Source organism: Rhipicephalus microplus, chromosome 7, assembly GCF_043290135.1.
Source record: "Rhipicephalus microplus isolate Deutch F79 chromosome 7, USDA_Rmic, whole genome shotgun sequence".
NCBI classification, from domain to species: Eukaryota; Metazoa; Arthropoda; class Arachnida; order Ixodida; family Ixodidae; genus Rhipicephalus; species Rhipicephalus microplus.
In genome coordinates, this window is record NC_134706.1 from 2034529 (window position 1) to 2058005 (window position 23477).

Below are 23477 nucleotides of genomic sequence, written 5' to 3' on the forward strand. Positions count from 1 at the left end.
TTTCATCGACGGCCGCGCATACTGTCGCATTAGAGAAACCAGAAATGGAAGCACCAAAAGACAAAATGATAGGCAGAGATAAGTCCATACCAATACCACGTAAAGGTATTTCTAATAGGGTTTTTCGTAATGTGTTAAACCGCCTGCAGGTCAAAAAGAAATGACCTATTGTTTCCCGTTCATCACAGAATGCACACAGTGGCGAAGGTGCCTGAGCAGACCTGTGTTTAGAGAAATTTAGATTTGGTACCCGGCAACGCAGTCTTGTGATAGCTACTTCTTGTTTTCGAGTGCGGCAAAAGTCTCTTTGCCAGGGATATAATAAATGGCGATATTCTGTAGAGTTTGTTAGTGTTGAACCTTTAAAGACTTGCATAAGCGTACGTCTGCGGAATCGAGCAGCAGTCACATAAGCGGATGATGGACAGAGCGGTAGAAATGATTCGCTGATTGGCGACTTAACCAAGGAATTGGCTATTTCATTTAGAAACAAACCTTTATGTCCAGGCACCCAAACTAATCGTACTTTTCTCAAATGCACAGGTACTAGTGCATGGAACACCTTTGTTACGTGATTATCAGCGCCAACAGAAAGTGCCACGCAGAGAGATAGGGAATCTGTTATTATGACAGCTAATGTAATTGCTGTATCTAACTTGCGTAAGGCGAGCACTACTGCCAGAAACTCCGCCACAAAAACGAGTATGAAATCGGGTAGTCGAAGGGAATAAGTCCAATTTAAAATCGGGCTGAAAATACCAACCCCTGACTTTTCGTCGTATTGCAATGCGTCTGTAGCAATAATAACATTCGTTGTAATACGGTGCAGGTGATCTTGTAAACCATCCAAAATATTATGGGGAAGTAATTTGGCATTATTAGGAAAAATGTTGTCGAATTGAATTTCCACTGGAGCTAAATTAGCACAACTCGGCATGATGTCGCATATACGTACGTTTATAGCCTCCAGTTAATTTTGTACAAATATAATTTGTGGCGTGTGAAATCGCGGCCATCTAGCAGCAAAAAATGATTCCAGGGTGGAAATAAAGGCTGTTTTTGAATGTCGTAATGGTGATTCATAAATTCTTAAGAATGTCTGAACAGTCAGAAGGCGAATTCTACAAGAAAGCGGAAGGACCCTCGATTCGAGATACAACACATTGTTGGCAACTGTTTTGGGAAGGCCAAGGCATAAGCACGAAGCTTCTCTTTCCAGAAGAATTAAAGGCCACAACTTGTAAGCTGGAACTACAGAGAAAAGTACACAACCAAATTCCAAAATGGGACGAACGTACATGCGATATATCATTACCAATGTGTCTCTTCTCATACCTATGCGGTAGTTGCTTAGCCTACGTAATATGCCAATGGCCCGCACACCTTTTCCGGCGATATATTCAATATGAGGTCGCCAGTTAAGCGATGTGTGATAAATTACTCCAAGGTATTTAACAGATTCCACCTGTAATATATCCTCATGATGGTAAGACAGAGAGATGTTCACAGGGTATTGCAGCGGGAAAACAAGGAGGGCACATTTACTCAGAATAAGTAAAAAGCTGTTGCCATCGAGCCAGCTCTCCCATATATCAAGGTAAGTCTGCAGCCGTTTATATAAGGTCTGAATGTTATCTGCCATTGCAAAAAATACGATATCGTCTGCATAAACATAAGTTGTTATATCCTGTTTACGTGGAATGGTGCTCATTAGTAAATTAAATAGCACCAGGGAAAGCACCGAGCCTTGCGGTACTCCCCTCGTTTGGGTATAAGTAGATGATGAAAACCCATCTTTAAAACAATAAAATTTCCTGTCTGCAAGAAAATTGTGAACCCACGCTACTATGTATGATGGAAAATCAAGGTATTCTAATCGATCTATCAAAATACAGTGCTTCACGGTATCATATGCTTTAGCGATGTCTAAGGTAACTAAAGCTGCATATTTTTTATGCAGCCGAGCTAATTGAAGCCGACTCTCTAAATCAACGTGGGCATCCCAAATTAAACAACCGGCCCTGAACACCATTTGACAGGGACTTAGAATTGACCTCATGGTAATAAGTTCATTAATTCGTATATTGATGATTCTCTCAACCAATTTCACTAAGTTTGATGTCAGTGCGATCGGCCTTATGTTATTCAATGTGTATGCATCATTTTCATTTTTTAGCAACAATACAATTTTGGCAATTTTCCATTTGGAGGTATCCATGCGTTCCCTAACGAATAATTCTCTAGTTCTAGCAAAAGATTAGGCGATTCCTGGAGTAAACATTTCAACATAGAGTTCGTAATCCCATCTGGTCCGGGAGCCGTCCTCGGTAAGCATAATACTGTCTGACTCAATTCAGCTAAAGAAACTTCTGGAAATTCATGCAAGTTTACCAGAACAGACTGAACAGCCAAAAAATTAGCAGTGAAGCGGCGTTCTAAACCTTGCGCTATGTCTTCTAGAGAGGTGTTCATTTCTTCCATCGTCAAGACACATGAGTGCAACGTTAAAGGTGCTGGCAGTACTTTTCTTGTCCGAAGATAAGCGAATAAAGCACGCTTATTTTTAGATGTAGAAAGATAATCAAAATGTCTACTGTCGTATTCTTCCTTCGCGCGGTTCACGGTACGCTTAAATACGCCAGCAAGGAATCAATAGTCCTTCCAGTTTGTTGGGCTCTGATTAAGAAGAAGTTTTTTCCAAGCGGCTTTTCATCTTCTATAATCGCGCGTACACTCATCATTCCACCAACGAGAGGAGGATCGTTTATAGAATAGAATTGAAAATTTAGAATTTTTTCTAGATCCCTCCAGCATTGAACTAATCGTAGATGCAATCTCCTTAGTACTGGCATTTCCAAGCTTGGAAATGGCAGAACGAAGGCAGGTTTGAAATTTGCTATGGTTGATGTATGTGCGTTTTGGCTGATCTAAAGTTATTGTTGGACAAGTAATGTCAAGAACTACAGGAAGATGGTCGCTGTTAGTTGCCGAATCCAGAACAGCCCATGACAAAACCTTGATTGCATTGGAGCAAAACGTCAAATCCAATACTGAGCTAGTTTGACCTCGGACAAATGTTACATGTGCAAGGGAATTTAATAGAGATGCCAGGTAGTAGGCAGGCAGCCGGTACAGACACAAATGCTCGGGCAGCCCAGTGTCTACAGCTCGTGCACAAGCTCCCGCTTCGCACTCAGGGATGGTCCCACTAGTCAGTGCCTTGCGAATTCCCCACTACACTACCCCGGCGACGAAGACGAGCCATCCTGGCGACTCAAGGTGACGAGAGAACAGGAGGGTCGTAGCAGGGCTTGAGGCGACTGACGTGGACCGTCTCAAGACCAAGGCGACGCTTGTCTGTGGACGGCTCGAGCGGTTCAATCACATAGGTGACAGAAGAAGGGTGCTGTATGACGCGGTAAGGAACAGTATACTTCGGTGCAAACTTGGGAGTCAGTCCAGGAGAGTGGAAAGGCAGTCGGAGCCACACGAGAGAACCGACGAGAAAAGTGTCCTGAACAAGATCACGGTCATGGCGATTTTTTTGGAGGGCTTGATTATCGGCTGTGAAGGACCGTGCAAGCTGACGACACTCTTCGGCATGTTCGGCCATTTCAGAAACTGGGCTGAACTCGGAGGCATCAGGATTGTATGGCAGAATTGTGTCGAGTGTGCTGCATGGGTCACGACCATATAACAGAAAAAATGGAGAAAAGCCTGTTGTTGATTGAATCGCCGTATTGTAGGCGTACGCCACAAAAGGAAGAACAACGTCCCAATTGAGTGGTCGGAATCAATATACATAGCGAGCATGCCTCCGAGGGTTCTATTGAAACGTTCCGTTAGGCCGTTCGTCTAAGGGTGGTAGGCTGTTGATGTGCGGTGTACCGTACGGCATGAATGTAAAAGCTGCTGCAGAACTTCGGAAAAAAATACACGGCCCCTGTCACTCAGGAGCTCCCGTGGTGTACCATGACGAAGAACAAACCGATGCAAGATGAAGGTTGCAACGTCACGAGCACCAGCCGAAGGTAGCGCTGCCATTTCGGCGTACCTTGTCAAATGGTCGGCAGCCACAATCACCCATCGATTACCACCAACGGAGCACGGTAGTGGGCCATAAAGGTCAATCCCAACACAATCAAATGGGCGTGCAGGACATGGTAAAGGCTGCAGTTGACCGGGTGAATGAGGGAATGTCTTGCGCTGCTGACACAGGGAACATGAGCGAATGTGTTTGTGTACAAACGTGTACATACCCCACCAGTGGTAACGTTGGCGGATCCGTTCATACGTCTTCAGCGCACCAGCGTGTGCGTGTTGCGGCTCAGCATGAAAATATTCGCAGATATCAGACCGTATACGGCTGGGTATGACTAGCAGCCATTTACGACCCACCACTTGGTAGTTGCGACGGTATAGCAGGCCGTCCCGTATGGTGAAATGCGTTGCTTGGCGGCGAAGAGCACGCGGGTAACCGGAAGTTGATGCGTCAGAAAGCATATTCAAGAGCGAGCCAATCCAAGGGTCCTTCTACTGTTCGGATGGCATGTCTGTGACGCTGACGGTAGAGAGGGGAAGGTCAAGGGCTGATATTTCCGTATCATCAGATTTCACGGGTGATCGTGAAAGCGCATCTGCATCAGAGTGCTTTCGCCCCGATCGGTAGACGACGCGTATGTCGAATTCCTGGAGGCATAGTGCCCAACGTCCGAGGCGACCAGAAGGATCTTTCAGTGAAGCCAACACACAGAGTGCGTGATGGTGAGTTACCACATCAAAAGTTTGGCCATACAAATAGGGGCGAAACTTGTTTAACGCCCACACAATCGTCAGGCACTCTTTTTTCGTAACAGAATAGTTGGCTTCTGCCTTAGTGAGGGCGCGGCTGGCATAGGCGACCACATACTCCGTAAAACCTGGTTTGCGTTGCGCGAGTACTGCACCAAGACCGACGCCACATGCATCAGTGTGTACTTCAGTCAGCGCAGTAGGGTCGTAATGACGCAGTACGGGTGGTGAGATAAGGAGTTGGCGCAGTGTTGCGAAGAATTCGTCACAGGCTGCTGTCCAATTTGAAAGATCTGCAGGGCTGGCAAAAAGTTTGGTGAGCGGAGCGATGATAGAAGCAAAGTTCCGGACAAACCGACGAAAATAGGAGCACCGGCCCACAAAGCTCCGTAGTTCTTTAACTGTAGTCGGCTTAGGAAATTCGGCAACAGCACGAAGCTTGTCAGGGTCGGGAAGGATGCCGGCTTTCGAGACGACATGACCAAGTATGGTGAGTTGTTTAGCCTCGTAGTGACGTTTCTTCAGGTTAAGGGGGCAGACTGGTCTTAGACATTTTTTGTTTATTTCTTCAGTGATCTTGATCAAACTGCACAAAATTGTGCAGTTTTTTCTGCTGATTTCAAATATTGAATTAGTTTTCATGTAACTCGCCTTGTTCCTGAGATAACTTAAGTTCACTCCCCATTGTTTAAGGCCGCCATGTAAAAAAAAGTGCTTAATTAAAAGTGATATTTAGGGTATGCCAACATAGACTAATGACTATAGAATGAAAGTATGAAAGAGTTTTTTTTGTTTTTAGGCCTTTATTGGTTATTTTGTAGCAAAATGAACTATACATTTTTAAAAGCAGTTGGAATTCTGTTACAATTTTGATTAGTAATAATTAAAAAAGGCTTGTGCTCTAAATTCCGCTCCCATACTTGCATTTTACACACAAACAGGTTTACACTGCAAAGAGAATTATTGTTGTACCTGCCCTAGGTGCAGAGATATGGAGGCCTCAAAATTGAAAAGTCGTAAATTTACTTTTTTGAGAAAAATCGAAAAAACTGAAAACACAGTTTCTTCAAAAAGCAACAGTCATGATGCGCATGTTTTGCAATCCTCATAAAGGCGCTCATAAATTGGTAGTAGAGCTTTAGACACAGGTGCTGGCAAATTATAAAGAAGCCTCGAAGTCGGTTCCCCATTTTTTTGCAGGTTCTGCATGTTAACAGCACCAAGAATCTGGACAGTTAGAATGACATTACAAAAAAACCAGGTAGTAGGCAGGCAGCCGGTACAGACACAAATGCTCGGGCAGCCCAGCGCTTACAGCTCGTGCACACGCTCGCGCTTCGCACTCAGCCAGTGCCTTGCGAATTCCCCACTACACATGACCTTTATTCAGACAGGAGAGGTTGTGATCAATAGTCCATTCCCACAGTCGCCTACCACAAGAATCTGTCCTTATACCCCAAGACAAATGATGTGAATTAAAGTCTCCTGTGAGTACAATTTCCTTTCTACATGCCATCAAAACACTGTCAAGATAACGCGTACTTTGCACACCGTAGGAGAAGTAACAATTTACAATTGAAAAAGGGTGGTATCCGGGGAGACACAAGTCTAATGCTAATAATTCACAATCCAAGTCTAACATTCTGAAAAAAATTTTCGCCCTATGGCATAATTTACTTGATACAAGTATCATTAAACCACCACCACGTGATGGGCGATCTAATCGAAAAGAACGAAAACCTGCAAGATGGAAATTTTTATCTGGTGTGAGCCAAGTTTCTTGGAGAATTATAATATCAAGATTAAAATTATTGCAAAAGTAATGTAAGTCGGTTGAGGCTGAGAATATAGAACGGCAGTTCCACTGTAGTACCCTCAACTGACCTATGGTGTTGAGCGCACCGCAGAGGCGCATGTCGCGCCCTTGTTAGCATCTTCACGCGAAATAGCTGATTCATTCCGTTTAGATTTGGACTTGAGATCGGTGAAGATAGGGGATATGGTAGGTTTATTAGTTCGTATATCGAGTTCCATATCTGTAGCAATACTTGTGCTCGGCTGAGGCGAATGTCGGTCCAAATGCACCTGTGTTCCTGACTGCTTAGCCTTGCCTGCAGATGCAGAAAGTTCGTCCAACACTACATTGCGTAGCTGTGTGGCATCGCTCGTAATGTCTAATACTGCAGGTTCTGTACTAATCTGTACTGTTTGTCCAATCTGACTTGAAAGAACTTGCATCAAACAGTCGGAAAGGTTAGATATGAGTTTATCCATTGCCTTACTCACTGCCTTTTCCACAGCAGTTTCAATAGCCTGCGATAGGTTTGAGTCCATACTGGAAGTGCAGCGCGCTGTAATACCAGAGTATCCAAAACCCCTGTCTCTAACTATGTCAATGGCTTCCCTTCGAGAACAGCAGCGGCGGTCAATAACTTCTTGGATTTGAACCTCCCGGGAACGAGAGGAACAGTCAGAGTTGTCGGTGCAGTGACCGCCCCCATAGAGACAACACTTTTCCGCTGTTGCAGTACACTTGCTTGAAGGATGGCTCTCTCCGCAGGTACTACAACGAACCTTAGATTTACATCCTCCTGCACTGTGGCCAAATCTCCAGCAGTTCTTGCATTGAATCGGACGAGAAGCGAGGGGTTCTACTCGGAAGATCAGTGGCCATAATTTTATTTCTGACGGGCAGTTTGTGCCCACAAATGTCGCGATTACAGATTCGGTTGGTACCCTCTGGTTGTCGACTAGGCGATTACACTGGTAAATTGAAATTACACCTGCTCCAGAGAGCCTGTCTTGGGTCTCAGCTGGACTCAGCTTGGAGTCAACTCCCTGTACGAGGCTTTTGGTACATGCAAGGTGAGGCGGAATAAAAGCACTCACCGGGGTAGCAGCAAAGGAGGTGCATTTGAGAAGATCCTGCATGCAGGTCTGATCCGGCGACCTACACACGATACCTCCTCGCCCAAATGGGCGCACATCTGTGATAGTCTGGAAATGGTTTGAAGTTGTCTTAAGTTTCTTTTGAGCCGCCTGAGGGTTTGTAAGTTTGATGAAGCCTCCATTTGTAGGTACCAGTGCCACGGGAATACTGTCGATACCACTGCGGAATAAGGAGTCTAGCGGTAATTCATTAGATGGCAGGGACGCTGACCAGGCGGATCGCGCCTGGCCAGGAGAAGTAGTCGACATGAGCACTAGAGATATGGTTAGACTCAGAAACAGATAAACTATAGAACCGGACTCTAAGACAGAAAGTTAAAACCACTCAATCCTCAGCCAAAAACACCCCAGCAGGTTGAGCACGGGCAAGCTAGGCTCCGAAGCTAAATCGGGGAGCTTCCCCGGCGGCGGCTGCCAGCGTTCGTCAAGCAAGGCGCGTGAACTAGCCTTTGTCCTGCAGTGGACGTAGTCAGGCTGATGATGATGATGACTGCCGTAGGAGCAGATGAAATCAAGGCTGAACCAATTATCGCTGTTGCCGATTTAATCAGTGCCCCACTACAGCACATATGTAATGATGCTTTAAATCAGGGTGTTTTTCCATACAGTCTGAAAATTTCAAGAGTGGTTGTTTTGCACAAAGGTGGGCCTTATGACAACATCTCTAATTATAGACCTATATATGTCCTACCTTTGTTTTCTAAACTGTTAGAACACTTGATAAAAGAGAGACTATGTAAATTTTTTGACAGTAGACAAGTCCTTGTGAAAGAGCAGTTCGGGTTTCGTCAAGGGAAGTCAATGAAGATGGCACTACTCAGCGTAAAAGAAAAAATAGTTTCTAATATAGATGAAAAGCTATTCACTGTTGGACTTTTTTTAGATTTCAAAAAAGCATTTGATTCTATTAAACACGATATTTTATTTTATAAGCTACCGTTTTATGGCATTCGAGGAGCAGCCTTAAAATTAATTCGCAGTTATTTTTCGCATAGATTGCATTACACGTGTTATAACGGCTACCCATCACAGTTGAAAGAATTATTATATGGCCTACCGCAAGGATCTATTTTAGGTCCAATATTGTTTATTATCTATATCAATGATATTATAGCCATCCCAAGAACTCCTGCAATCACTCTGTACGCATATGATACTGGTGTGTTTTTCTCTGGCATACAACTCGATAAAATAAGCGTTCAAGCTAAAGCATGGTTAAAAGAATTAGCATTATGGTTACATATAAATAAACTTAACCTGAATGTTAGTAAAACAAAAGTTATTGTATTTAAAGCACGTAACAAACCAGATAATTTCGAACTTCAGCTTGCATTTGAAAATAGTGTAATTGAACATGTTTCTTCCTACAATATTTTAGGTGTATTTTTTGAAGAACACTTAGATTGGTCCCATCACATTAATAAAATTCATGCCAACATATCAAGGTCCCCCGTTGTACTCCACAAGCTTAGAGACCTTGTTCCAAAATCTTTAAGGTGGCAGCTATATTACACCCTAATTTATTCACACCTTTACTACTGCATAATTATTTGGGGGTCTACATCTAAAACTAATCTTGTTAGGCTAATAAGATTGCAGAAGAAAGCAATACCATATGTAGAAAACCTACCATACAATGATCACACAGGTTCATACTTTTTAGAACACTGTGTTCTAAAGGTGAATCAACTATATGAGTTTCATTTACTCTGTTATGTTTTTAACAAATTTAAGCTTAATCCTTCTAGATATATTGAACTGCAATCTAGTAGCTATGTGCCTTATGAATTAAGATACGACCATTATAAAATTCCACTTGTCCGAACCACCTATGGAACGCAAGCACTTATACATATTTAATTCCCAGTCTTCTCAACAAACATACTTAGGTTATAGAAATCACGCAGAAACCTTTGGCTCTGAAATCTTTCAAAAAATATATTAAAGCTTACCTTCTATCCTGTCCTCAAGATTGATAAGTTCTGTATATAGTGGTCATATGTTTCTCTGGTTTCGTTATTTGTAGTGTTATGGTACAAGTATGTATTCCATTTACTCTGTACAAAAACAATGTTATGCATGCATTATTAGTGTGTTATATTGTATTTATTTTTATATTGTATGCTCTGAGTGGTGCTTTCGGGTACTTGGGTCCCGTCAGGCAGAGGAAATCTGCCTTTTGCCCTTGTATCCGAGACATATATTTGTCTGAAATAAAGACAACAACAACATTTTCTCCTGATGCTAACGTGGTGTTTTCGGTGCCGTTCGAGCGTGTTACGTAGTGTTTTGGTCGTCAATGAGTAAGTTGCTAATACGAGCAATATTGTTTCTCTCCTTGGAGTCCCTTAAACACCCGCTCTTTGTATACTTCAAGTAATACAGTTTGTAATATTATCGCGGCTTTACGTCCCTAACCCACGATATGATTATGAGAGACGCCGTAGTTGAACGCTCTAGAAATTTTGACCATTTGGTGTTCTTTTACGTGCACTGACGTCGCACAGCACACGACGCAGTACAGTGTGCACGCTTTACCTCAAGGCACTGCTGTACTGAGGCAAAGCTAATCACGCTTTCAGTTAGCATAGGCAAAATTTGCAGAGATGCTAATAACTAGCATACCGCCTTAGCCAAGAGCTCCAAAGCAACTGTCTCGACATAAACGCTGCCGCTATGACAGAAACAATGTTCAAAACAGTATTCGAGTGTAGTATATCTATAATTGTGCATTGCAGAAAAGCCCTTCAAACAGGAGCTCGTTGAAAAACTCGCGCTATGGCGGAAAACCTGGCACGTAATGTCTGTTTAGTTACGCGTTCCTCGAAAGAAATATAAACAGAATCTTGCCAATGTCAGGACAATGTTTACTTCTGAAGTGTATTCACCTTTCCTTTGTTTGAGACTTCGGTGGTTTCACAGCGGCAGGTTTCTCCGATGCTTCGACGGCCGAAGTTTCGGTTCCCGACTGCTGTTGCAGCAGCTGCGTTTTGGAACTGTTCACGAAATAAAGTAAAAGATTACGGAACACTGTCGCAAACAGGGAGCCGTCGTAATGCTACCAAGCACCGCTCACCTGTTTGTGTAAAGGTAGACGGCGTAGAACGTGCCCCGAAGCGTCGACGCTGACGATTGATTCGACTGTGTGCTCGCCGACGAATCGTACCCCGTACTATCCATACTTGACGCACGCTTGACGGTCGACATGCGGCACTCGCAGAATCTCGGATAAAGTAGGCCAGCTAAATGTGCAGTTGAAATCGCCGCGAGTGATTTCGGGCCTTAAGTCACGTCAGTAACGCCAGTTTCCAATTTACTGCGTGGCAAACGCCTTTCAGCTGAGAGCGGACATTTTTAAACATGCGGTGCGGTGTAATCAGTGTCGAATATTAAAATGCGTTTGTAAACAACGTTGCAAGTTATACTAAACTTGTAAATGTGTTTAAATTATATTATTTTCAATTATTTACAAGTTTATACCTCGCAGAGTTCAGAAAAAAACAATCGAAACACGGCTATTGATATACGATACTGACGTGTCAGAGAAGGCGCGTTGTTTCCGTTTGAATTTGAGCATCGAGCCAAGGCGGCCGAGGGAGCCAAATGCTTCGTGTTGTCGATGACGTCTGTTAATTTTACAGCGCCGTATCGATTCGATTCGTTGCTGCCACAAAAATTATGGCCGCACGCTCTACCGGTGAAGACATCCGAAAAGTCTTATTCAAAGAGAAGCCGCAGTATGTCATCGGCACAGTAGGTGAGACCATGGAGTTTCCTACACTCGTGAGAAACTCTATGGGCGAGAGCCAATTTACTACTGCACAGATCGCTAATGCCGCTTATTTGCCTATGCGGGCTTACGCATAAAACTGGTTGCTATAGTTATGTATTCACTAATGTTGAAACACCCGAGCATAATTGATCGCGTTAGGCCGACGTCTCGGCTTCCTTGTCAAGACAACAGGCAAGCGAGAGGACGTAGACGCAGCGCATTCTTCCAACTAACATTTATTCGAAGGGAACACAAGTATATAAACAGATTAAAGAAAAGGAAGCGAAAAAGTTCAAGGAGTTAGAAATGTTAATAAAATAAAAAATGTGCACGTTCAGAAAAGAATAAAACACGTTAGCGCCGAGCCGTACGTGGTAAACAGAAGTTCTGCTTTCGTTTTTAACCCGTTATTCTATCTAATGTGTACCTACATCATTGGTTGTATCTACTTTTTGCTTTAGACACCCGAGTTTTTCTTTCTTTTGGTTTGTGTGAGACGTTAGAGAGCAGACATATGTCACTGTTCAGATGGCATCCACTTATTCTAATGCACGTGCACTTCTTGCTCGTTGGCTTCTCCTACCATCGCCTTGTTCATACGTTTCGCTCTTCCCCCTCCCCTCGAAAAAGTATCAGTTCAGAAGGTACGAAATGTCGCAGTTCGCCAACACGAACAATGTCAGAGTTTCTACCTAAGGGCAATACAAAGTGGTTGATATCATAGTTCATTGATGAGACCTTGCGTAGAATCTTGCAGGAACCTTCCATTGCGGAACTAGCTTTGCCTTTGTTGGGATGCCATGGCGTCTTGTAATGGACAAAGCCACCGACCAGGAACTTGATTGGAAGAAATTTCTCATCATGAGTGACGATTCTTATTGTGATAGGCGATAGAATTATTAACTGCAGCCTTCCATGCTTCTTCAAAAGTTTCTTCTCACTGTTTCAGTAAAATTGGATCATTTCTCAAAAGAGCACATGGGGCATGTTTACCAGCATCCATACCAAGCACATGCATTGTCCTGGGTGCAACAGCCAGCCTCGCCTACCAGAGCTGTTCTTTTTCTCTCTATCACTGGACTGCTGAACCTTACCGGAAGTTTATGGAACTCTGCTTGGACATGAAATTTTCTGTTTTTTAAGCTTACAAAACTACGCCTTTCGTTTTCTATTTGTAACTACAACATTGTTTCAGAAGGAGGGGGAATCATGTGATGTAAGAAGGCAGCGATGGCCGTTAGAAGCCAGGAGGGAAGAATAAACATATGACGCATGAGCCACGGCATCTCTCCTATTCATAGCATCACACACACACGTATGTGTGTCTTCCTTTCGAATAAATTTGAATGAAAAAATGTGCTGCGTTTTCATCCCCTCAATTGTTGTCTTGTGTTTGTTCTCACTAAAATTACGAATAACATGTTCCAACTCGCCAAATAAGCAATGTTGTTAAGCTATATTTTTATTGAATGTAAACACCACTTCTGGACAACGAGCTTCATATATACATGATCTTAGTGGCATATTTCACTGTTATTTTTGGGCTCAAATTTATTCATGTGGCTCGTTCTTTCAATTTTCACGCCGTCTCGTGTTAAGAATTTGTGAATGATCTCTAAGCAGATGCATAAATTAGTTGTCAGTCAATTGTAATAAATATCAGCAAAAAAAATCTTGCTCTGGTTAATTATGCAGTTATTGGTAGTTGAATGAGGGATGTGACATTAGTGAACAAAGCTCTGAGCAAACACTTCGAGAAGGGGACTTCCTGTTTTTCAGGTCAGAAGACTGTTTTTCTTGGCCACTAATTGATCACTGTTTCGAAGCTTCCATATTCCTGTGATTTCTAACATTGTTTTAGATTGATAAGATTTGACTCTCATGAGCGAGTTATGATGAAACATCTTCGTGTGATCCCCTGTATTGTTCTACAGAAGTGTTATTGTAATTTACGAGTTCCAATGAAATCATTGTTTTGTTCATGTCACATTCTTTGCAACAGCATTACTTTTTTTCATGTGTAGGATCTCTGAAAACTTCTGACTTACTGTCAACAAGGGCAAGCATACAGTTCGAACACGACGTTGAAGTCAGCTTGAGCTCACTGGAGAAAGGTAAATTGAAGATGCTTTGATACGGTTCTTGCCATTATGTTTATCAGCGAGCAGTCACAGCAGCTGCACTGAATTAATGCATTTATAAACTAAACTTCGAAAGTTTACAGGTCATAGGCTCTACAACAGATGTTACGGGGCATGGTGCTTATCACATTATGAATCGCCGCATATACAGAAAATATTACTGGAGCAGCTTTCCGTTTGATCCATTTGAGTGTTGACACAGTTGATTTTGGCTACATGGCATCATTTCTCAAGATATTTCTATGACTTTAAAATTTTGTTGTAAATTTTGTGCGGCATGCTGCGCTGTAAATTTAGCTCGCAGGTTTGCAGGGGCCTTGATGGCCAATTGGGAGCATTTTCTGACAATTTTAACCTTCCGTATCCCTTCTGTTTTACTCAGTCTTCGTCATTTTCATGCTGTACCTAAACATGCTGTAAACTTTTAAATCTTGTGCAAAAGTAACAAAATGAATTGGGGGCCCTTAAAAAGACGAACATTTGTCTAATAGTCGTTCATTGCTCTCCTGTTTTGTGTCGCAGTAAAAAGCGTAACATGTGAAGTGTGTAACCTCGCAGCGGTTTCTCTGAAAAGTGCGTAGAAATTTTTAAAACAAAATTTTTCTGTCCGCGTTATGTTTCCATCCATCGGTGGGATGAATGCCCACAACACTGATCGGTGCTGGTGAAAGTCGAAAACCGAAACCGCGTGCTGTTTTTGAAGGCTTCATCAAGTTTGGTTATTAATAAAACAACTACCTCAGTGGTCGTTCTAGGCACGCACAAACTTTTTTGTTGTTCTCATGAGCGGCGGTGGACACCGTGGTCGCGTTTCACCGCCGTTTGCAGGCAGGCATGCAGCCAAACGAACACACCGCCGGCAGTGCCACCGGGTGCCTATTTGAATGTTTGAGAAGAAAAAAAAAAAGCAAAAATCGGTCTCTGGCACAACTTAAAGCTGTCTCAAGTGCATAAAATACAAATTCAGGTGAAACGTGTTTGCTTTTAAGCAAAATAAGTCTACCTGCAAGGATTTCTTGTCCTACCAATACATTATCAAGATTGACCACTTTCACTGTTGGATGACGCTAGCGGTCACTTTTTATCGACTTTCATCATCAAGTTAAAAATTATTCTTTTTTTCTGGCAAGAAACCATGCTTGTTGCCGCTGATGTGATGAACGATCTTTCCATTTGCACTACAATCTGAAAAATTTTTTTTGAGCGGTAGGCAGTCTCTTCAAGAGTTGAACGTGATAGCGATATTCTGTTCCTAGTGTGCACTTCAAACACAGTGTATGAAATCTTTTCGAACTTGCTGTGCACCCACTACGTGGCCTTAAGGATGCAGTAGCGAGTGTACCTTTTGTAGTGGGTGACTGGCTTTAAACTATGAAGACATTATGATAATCCCATGTTCTGACAGCTGATGGCAATGTACACTTGTGCCACGCATTATCACGGCAGTATTTCATGTTGTATTATATACAGGATGCGTGTGCTTGTAAAGCATAAAAGTTACTTTCACTGCATTTCCAAGCATAGGAAGTTCTTTCCACTGTATTTACAAACAGATGCGTGGCTTTGTGGTAGGACACAAACCACACAAACGACCTGGGTTCGATCCCCACTCATACCCAGAATACATACTTTGCTGTATGTCCTCTGGTACTATCATAACAAGCACTCAAGGTTAGAGTATGTACATTATTACCCACCCCACTCATTCATGTGCTGCGTTACACATTCAGGGTTCGTGCAGGTTTCCAAAGCGAATATTCAAGGACTTTCCAGAACAGGTTTTTCAAGGACAAAAGGTGGCACTCAATAAAATTTTTTTATTCTAAATTTTTCAAAATCGACTCATGCATACCGCCATTATAACATACATGTCTAGTCTGCACTTGAGCTCACTTTAACTTCACTAGCTTCATCGCTGCTCAAACATTAGGAAAGGAACCATTGCCGAAGATCATCAAAAGTCTCTCACTTCGTTTGTTCATGGTTTAGCGCAGTAAAACTTTATTCCCCATGCAGTTTTGGAAAACGAAACCATATCAACTCGCGCCAAATTACTGTTACGAAAATGGAGAGTTGGTCAGGTGTATGCCTATCCATACCTGCAACGTTCAATAATTCTGAATCTGGGAAGCATCCATGATGGGAAAGAGGGGGGTCTTTCCGATTTATTCTCCCTCTTTATTTTTTGTACCAAAATAAAAACATTGCGAAGAAATGGGAAGGGGAGGGGGGGGGGGGGGGTCAGTAAACATCAACGTTGGTCTCATACCGGCTTGGAGTGGCTGAACCCTGGCTGAACACTCGGGGGTAGTGTTTCCCAACTACAGTATAAAGTGCGAGTCTCATAAGGGAGCAAACATACTACTTGTGTCTCTCAAAATTTTCAACATCAAAACAACTAGCAAAATCATATTTCAGTCACAAGAACGAACGGGATGACGCAATCGGTTGCCGGGAAAGCGCGGGTCGAAGCTTCACTTAAGGCCGACTGAAAACTTAATGTCTAAGTATAGCCAAAGTACTGTTATGACCGCCGTAAGTAGGCGCCATGCTGTCGCTGGGAAGCGTAGCCGGGCAGCGTTCCCACGCCTGGAACCCAGTTTTCTCGGAACAAGCGTCCAGAGATGACGGGGGAGCGGCGCTCTTTTAATCCTCAAACAAGTAGCCGACTGGCGGGCTCCCTATGCCCGCCAGGTATTGTCCCTGCTAGCCGGAGGATGAGACGTCGTGTCGCCACGAAGCTATAAGCCGTTCCAGAGAGGACAACAAAGACAGCGTCTTCCTTGGAAGAAACCGCGGCCGCGGCCACAAATTGCCCTGCTAATTGAGCGGACAAATCGGCGGACCGTTTGATGTCTGCTGTCAGGAGCGTGGGACTCCTCGACCAGCGGCACACACACGACGAGAAAGAGCCCTCTGGCGCCACCGTGCAGTGCAGTGATCACGACTCAATATTGGATGTTCACGTGGGCCGTGCATGCTCGTACCCCTCGCCTGTTGTGTATGTGTGTGATTGGTGTTCCCCTCAAGAAGGAGGAGCCCGACAGGACTTATAACGACGCAGCCGAGTGCGGGACGTCGCTCTGAACCATGTAACGGTTCAACCACCAGGCTCTGAACCATGTAACGGTTCAACCACCAGGCTCTGAACTGTGTAACGGTTCAACCACCACGCTCGTGGTTTGTGTGAACTCCTAACCTTCCTATGCTGTAAATATTTGTAAATAGTGCCATAAACCTTGTTTGTTTTTCGTATCCCCATCTTGTAAGCGGTCGTTTTCTCAACCTGAGGCTACACCACGCTACCACAAAAAACCGGGCAGACCCCGGTCCGCAACAACGGGTCATCAGAGCAGGGATCTGCAACAACTGGTGAACAGCGGTGGGATACGACTCAGAACCCCGAGCCGCAACAACTGGTGGCAGCGGTGGGATACGACTCAGCACCCCGAGCCACAACAGTACCCAGATCAACAGGATCAATGTTACTTATTCTTTGGAAAGGAGGAAAGGAACGCCAAAACACTTTTACTATTTTTTGGACCTTTATCGCCTATACCACTGCGTTAGCCGCATCATCTATTGCGATTTTGCACGCGGCGGTTGTGGAAACTGATTGTATCGTTTTCAATTCACGTGCGCTGGCTGCACACGAACCTTCAAAACCAAGTTTTTTTTTTTTTTCTATCTGTGATCGCATCTGCCGTGATTTTGTCCGCAGTGTTTGTGGAACGCAACACCGCTTTAACTGGTCGAGCGTTGAAGGCGTGTGTCCTTTCAAAGTTCTGTAACATTGTCGCCACACATAGCCGTGTCAAGAGCAACCACGGTTTCGTACACAGTGGTTGTGGCATACGATAACCGCAGTTCTGACAGTGCGTGCTGTGGCCGCATGTGTCCTTCCGAAGCTTCGAACGCGCTGATCTTGGCCTTCGTTCCGCGGTTTGAGCACTAAAGTTCATACAAATAAGGCTTCAAATAAGGCTGTTTGCAGATGATTGTGTATTGCAGATGATTGTGTATTATTTAATGAAATAACATGCCGAGAAGACCAATCAGTATTGAATTCCAATCTTTGTAATATATATGACTGGTGTACTAAGTGGAATATGAACCTAAATGCCGACAAATCAGTTTTTATGAAAATAACCAATAAGAAAAATTCTCTATCCTTCCCTTACAACCTTTCAGGACAATCTTTGAATGAAGTTACAGAATATAAGTACCTGGGTTTTACCATAACAAACACTTTAAGTTGGAACAAGCACATTTCAGAAATTTGTGCGTCATCCTTTCGTAAACTGAGCCTTTTAAGACATAAGCTCAAACATGCTCCTGCAAGTGTTAGAATGCTAGCCTATACATCTATTGTAAGACCTAAATTGGAGTATGCATGTATAATCTGGGACCCTTACTCAAAAACTAACATTCATGCACTTGAGATGATTCAGCATAAAGCGGTTCGGTTCGTTTACTCTAAATACCGTTCGAGCGATTCCCCAACCCAACTCATGAGAGACCATAACATACCAACCTTAGAACTAAGACGTAAAATCCAAAGATTAAAATTTCTTTCTCAAGAATAACAAATTGTCAATGAGACCAGAACAATACATCCAACTATTTACCGCTCGCAGAACAAGACACCGGCATGCTGACTCTCTAACGCCCTTCAATGCTAGAACTAAAATTTTCAAATTCTCCTTTTTCCCGTGCACTGTAACCGAATGGAATCAATTATGAGCATTATTCATAAATAGCATAGACTCAATTGAACATATTGTATCTTGACCTGTTTTGTTAAAGTGTTAAATGTCTTTCTTATTCATTGTTTGAGTTATGTCCTTATTCTTCGCGCTTTTCATGTTCTTGATCTTCTGTTGTCCTTATTACGAGCTTTGTAAATACGTCCCTCCTGCTTGGGCCCTTCACTGGGCCTGCAGTATTATGTAAATAAATAAAAAATAAAAACAACCAGCTGCGATGAGGAAAAGAGCTCAAATCATCTTAATTTTGGCCCAGTGGACACAGTGGAACTTGGCTGCAGTGCGTCCATTTGCCCGAAACGTGCTCTGCATCCCGACTGCCACCTTGCGATCATGATGACACTTTCTTTTGCCGGTAAATGAAAGAAATACGCTGCAACCACAGAATCCTCGGTTGCCATGAACACAATTTTGGATGGTGACCATGCCTCTTTGAAGGCCAACAGGGTGTTGCACGCACTGGCAAATGCCGATACACATGAATCATTCTGGCTTTTTTTGTCGTTATCGCACGGTTGACTATGAGGACGATGGAAATGAGGATTGCATCTCTTAGTTTCAGTTGGGCCTGAACGTGGTTTTCACTCTTTTGCAATGCTTCAGCGTCGGTATGCTTCTAGGACCATTCAAATTAAGTGTTGTGGCCAAATATAATTGAAATAATGAGAGTTTGATTCTATTAAACAATGTATGCGCTGGCCGGAGCTGGAGTTCACCTAAATTAGGCAATTTTTGAAATTAATGAGCTTTTACTGAATGACATTATATTTGCTACAAATGTTCCACGGCATTTAAAGTTTCCATTCCACGATTACACTTTGACCGGTAGAATTTCTCTTGTGCTAAAAAAAACAGCCATTAAAGCATTGGTTGTTGGTTCTTTTAATGCCTATAGTTTTCCCACTGCAGCGTACACTTCATCAACGTGCCTTTAATCGGACACTTCTTGCAGAGCTGCACGAGCAGAGGCTCCAGAAGCTGCGAGCGATGAGCGAAAAGCTCAAGGAGGATGACTGGAAGTACGAGCCAATCGAGAAACTGCTTTGCATGTAGGGATTTATGTCTATGGCATCCCTGCCGTTGTCACTGGTAAGCTTGTCTCGCTTGGGATTCTTACTAATCATTGTTCATGGTTCCTTTCACAATCTTCAGGTTTTCAGTTCATGTGTAACTGATATACTGCCAATGTCATAATAGCTAATGGGGGGCACTTCACTTCGAAACACCCTAGCATTAAAAAGCTTGCCTCGTAGACATTCCGGTGTCCGCTGTCGTTGGTGAAGCAAAAAATCACTGTTGCCCGTGAAATTCACGGTGCAAATAAATACCAATAAAAATGTTCTGTCTAACTGCATGGCTAGCAAACAAATATTCTACGAAGAAAGCACGCCAGTGCTCGAAACTGCCTTGTAAAAACACAGAGTCTGAGGCAGTTTTATAGAATCGCACCAGGTGTCAAAACAAGTGAACTGCACAAAGAGCGGTCCACCCATTACTAAGTATGTGTGGAACCTTGGGGACGAATAGTGAGCACTTGGCAACTGTGCATCCAGTAGACATTCTAGGATAGTTTGAAATTGGCCAATTTTACGTCCACATCTGAGTCATGGCTGAAGGTGATGTGCATCGGGCCCGATTACACTGTCACATTCTGCTCTTGAAGCTGAAGCCCACCCTGCTGGTGCAACAGTTGCAGTGCTGACCCAAAAGTTAGGGGTTGATCATGGCCGTGGCGGTTACATTTCAATGGAGCTGAAATACTGGAGGCCCGTGCATTGTAAGTGCATATTAAAGAACACCAGGTGGTCAAAGTTTCAGCAGTTGTCCACTGCAGCGTGCTTCGTAAAATTATCACACTTTTGTTGATGCTTTTGTTGCAGACATTATTTATGCCCGAGCATGTCGTAATGGGTGGGCCTTCATCTCACTAACTCCTTGCGCAACTCGCACATTTTGATGCCTAGTGAGGTTATACAGTGCTGCCAGGCAATGTGTTAAGGAGATTCATTATCAATGTATACTGCACAGTGGAGAACACAAACAACATACAGATGGGGACAAATCAGCAACTGGCCCAATCCTTCACTTTGATTAAGAAAACTCGTCGCACTAGATCATATGGAGTTTTCTTTTTCTCCAAGACAATTTCAAGCACTGGCAAGTATTTAACAGAACGAATAGGTGTAACCCCCTGTACTGGTGGTCTCGCTGTAGAGGCGGTAGAGGGGTGCTAAATCATGAAAATAATTCTTTTTAGAAAACCTGCAATAGCGTGAAGCTCTCCTTCAAGATAGAATGAAGGTTTTCCCCTCATGTCGATTCATCATTCCTGATGTTTACAAGCTTGTTATACTGGCCTATATATGCTCCAAATATGGTAAATTTTAAAATTAGCTACATATTTTATAGCTAATTACTTGCGTTCTATCGAAAGCCAAATCCTACTACTTCGTACTATTTAAAGTCGTTTTCTCTTGCTTTGAACCCAAAAGAACGGCATTTTCACAGGCCTTGTCTAAATTATATATATATATATATATATATAATTTAGACAAGGCCTGTGAAAATGCCGTTCTTGCAGGTACATAGGGTCACGGCAAATATGCATCTTTCTTTACACTGTATGATGTATACTATTAGAATTTGATTTCACATTCTACCAAAATTACTATTCACCAGTTCACCCCTGAAATTCACTGTTTGCACAAGCTTACTGGGTTCACTTTCCACTCGAAATTAAGGTTATCTATTACATTATTTGCATCAATCTTAATTTTTGCTCATGGACAACACTACGTTTTCACTCACAACTGATGGCACTGACCCCAATTTCTGTGAAACAGTCTCTTTTACGCTATTGCATTATTAGAGCTACAGCTTTAATTTACATTTCCGTCTTACCCCAGAGTTCTATGTATCTTTAGATAATTCATTTTCGAGTGCAAATGTGCATTGAAATGGTTAGCCTTACATGTGCTCGGATTCCCTTTCTTTTCAGGGTCCTTGAGCGCAATCCGTCCCATGACCTGCATCAACAGAACGTATCACCACACCTACCTGCTCGCAGTTAGCACCGTGACCTCAAGATGGAAGTGTAAATATACAGGATTGCCGCTCCTTTTAAAGTTCAGACTTGTCACATTGTGGCTTAATAAAACTCTTACATGCACCATGACATCGTGACCTGTCATTATTTTCTGGAATCTAGCATTCAAAAGATTACCTCACAGGCCTGTACAGATGTTAAAGTAATCAAGTTTGCTTTAACACGAATTAAAATTTTTCGATACTTGGAAAAATCTACAACATGTAACTTGTCTGGAATAGTGGTTTCACTGTAAAGTGTAGCCACTATGCCATGAAACCACATATTCAGGAAAAAATCCACACCGCAGTGAAGGCGAATATTGCGCTTCATTCAGCATATTACCACACGAATTAATTTCAAAGTTTGAGTGTTATACAGTCCGAGTATAGCAGATTTCAAGACATACCATATTTTACAGCTTATCACTGCACTGCTGTTGATGTTTGCTTCGATCAAAACAAAGTTATAATTGCAATGATCCGTTGCTTGGAGAAAGGCACATGTAAAACAGCACTAGAGAAAAGAATTCAAACAAGATGCCTTGGATTGTCCTGGCATTTTTCTGAACAAGAACAACACAATGGTCCCTGAGCCATTCCTTTTGTTTGTGTGAGTTATTTTGATCAGGCACCTAGTTTCAGCTACAAATTTTTTAACTCACCAGAACTACACTGAGGTCAAGCAGAACGTAGGAAGTGAGAGAGTAGTTCAACATTTTCGGAAGCGAATGTCGCAATGCATTCACAAAAACTTTCCAATAAACTGGAAAATATGCATGCATTGTCTGCCACGGAGCATATTCATTGCGGCATCATGACATCTCAAATTCTGTATGGTTGCCATTGCAACAAAAATGAGGATGCGAAATAAAGTGACTTAAAACGTATACTCTCAGGAGCACTGCATAGCTCCAGTGGGTTTGGTATAATGGCCTTACATAAAAAAATATATTTAGGTGAAAAGTTATTGTAATTAAAGAGCATTGCTATCACTGAAGCACTTATAATTTACAGCTGATGAAGTTAAGTTCTGCAAGTTAAGTACTTTTGCTTTGTCCTTTATCAGTACTTTTATTCTCAGATGTTGGGGTGGATGTCTCATTCTTTGCCTTCAACTGCGGGTTAGCGACTGAAGATAGGGGCTCAGCAAAGCAGCAACATTTTCTGTCCTATACGCAGAGAGCATTGCACTACAAATTGAAAGAGGGAACAGTATACTTCACATGAACATCTGTAAATGTAACCCCGTACAGGCAAGCAAGCTCAGGTAATGCACAGTTTTGTTCACTTTACTCTTGCCTTTGCTTTTCCCTGCAGCCTGACTCACCTGAAAGGGGTCCTACAACACTTTTTCAGCATGGTCACAAAGCGCTGCGAATCCGTAGTCAAGTCTCCCGAGAACACAAGAGCAATCATGCAATAAACCCAAAAGACCTAACTGGAGCTGCATAGTTACTGTGGCTGCCACACCGAGCTGCTTGTTCGAAAAAAAAAATTTGCTCAAGGTCATGACGTGTGTGTGACATAGTAAATTCTACCCCTATGCCATTCCTCTCAGTTTAAATTTCCAGCACTCGTGAGGAAGAGACAATGAAATTGCAGCATGCAACAAATTTCTACAACTCCGGCTGTACTTGAAGAATTCAAAAATTTCTCGCAGCGGTTGATTCGCGAGGTGATTACCTTCTTTAACGAAGCCATTCGATGGTTGCCAGGAAAAGTGTTGCGGGGCCCCCGTCAAAGCTAGCAGGGCCTTAAAGTGGAAATGGCTTACAAATCAATCCCCCTTAGGTAACACATTGAATAACACAAACCTTATTTGAACTAGCAAGAACCGCCTCAGCTGAAACGCAGAACAGAGGACGGACAAAAACTGAACACATTTCCTCATAATATGGCACTAGAAAACTTATATTTACATGGCCAGGTGCTAACACTTGCACACACTCGCACTAATAGCAAAGCAAGATT

General features: G+C 42.8%; 2 protein-coding genes across 4 annotated transcripts in view; one reads left to right on the forward strand and one right to left on the reverse strand.

The window, feature by feature from the left end:
• LOC119180224 (protein Njmu-R1) overlaps positions 1–11249 on the reverse strand; it is a 65505-nt gene extending 54256 nt beyond the window's left edge. The window contains exons 1-2 of one of the 2 annotated variants that reach the window (XM_037431368.2): positions 10817–11249; positions 10629–10736 (exon numbers count right to left, since the gene is read on the reverse strand). In XM_037431368.2, the coding sequence (XP_037287265.2) occupies positions 10629–10736; positions 10817–10947 (239 nt within the window). In that variant the 5' untranslated portion in view covers positions 10948–11249. The remainder of the gene's footprint in view (positions 1–10628; positions 10737–10816) is intronic. The other variant, XM_037431366.2, reaches the window with a different exon arrangement.
• Positions 11250–11291: 42 nt separating this feature from the next.
• On the forward strand, positions 11292–21594 carry LOC119179857 (uncharacterized). Of its 2 annotated transcripts, none has more exons than XM_037430982.2 (4): positions 11292–11497; positions 13537–13626; positions 19372–19508; positions 21418–21594. In XM_037430982.2, exons 1-3 carry the CDS (start codon positions 11419–11421, stop codon positions 19470–19472), a joined length of 270 nt encoding a protein of 89 aa, XP_037286879.1. In that variant the 5' UTR covers positions 11292–11418; the 3' UTR covers positions 19473–19508; positions 21418–21594. The 2 variants fall into 2 exon arrangements, with proteins under 2 accessions (XP_037286879.1, XP_075724564.1); XM_075868449.1 differs by lacking the exon at positions 11292–11497 and adding an exon at positions 12736–12827.
• Positions 21595–23477: the final 1883 nt, after the last annotated feature.

What these genes read in the sequence shown, in the direction of transcription:
- LOC119179857 (XM_037430982.2), top strand. Translation starts at nt 11,419, where the DNA reads ATGGCCGCACGCTCTACCGGTGAAGACATCCGAAAAGTCTTATTCAAA. An exon ending in GTATGTCATCGGCACAGTAG is followed by an intron (nt 11,498 to 13,536) that starts GTGAGACCATGG and finishes TTTCATGTGTAG; the next exon opens with GATCTCTGAAAACTTCTGAC. An exon ending in CTTGAGCTCACTGGAGAAAG is followed by an intron (nt 13,627 to 19,371) that starts GTAAATTGAAGA and finishes CACTTCTTGCAG; the next exon opens with AGCTGCACGAGCAGAGGCTC.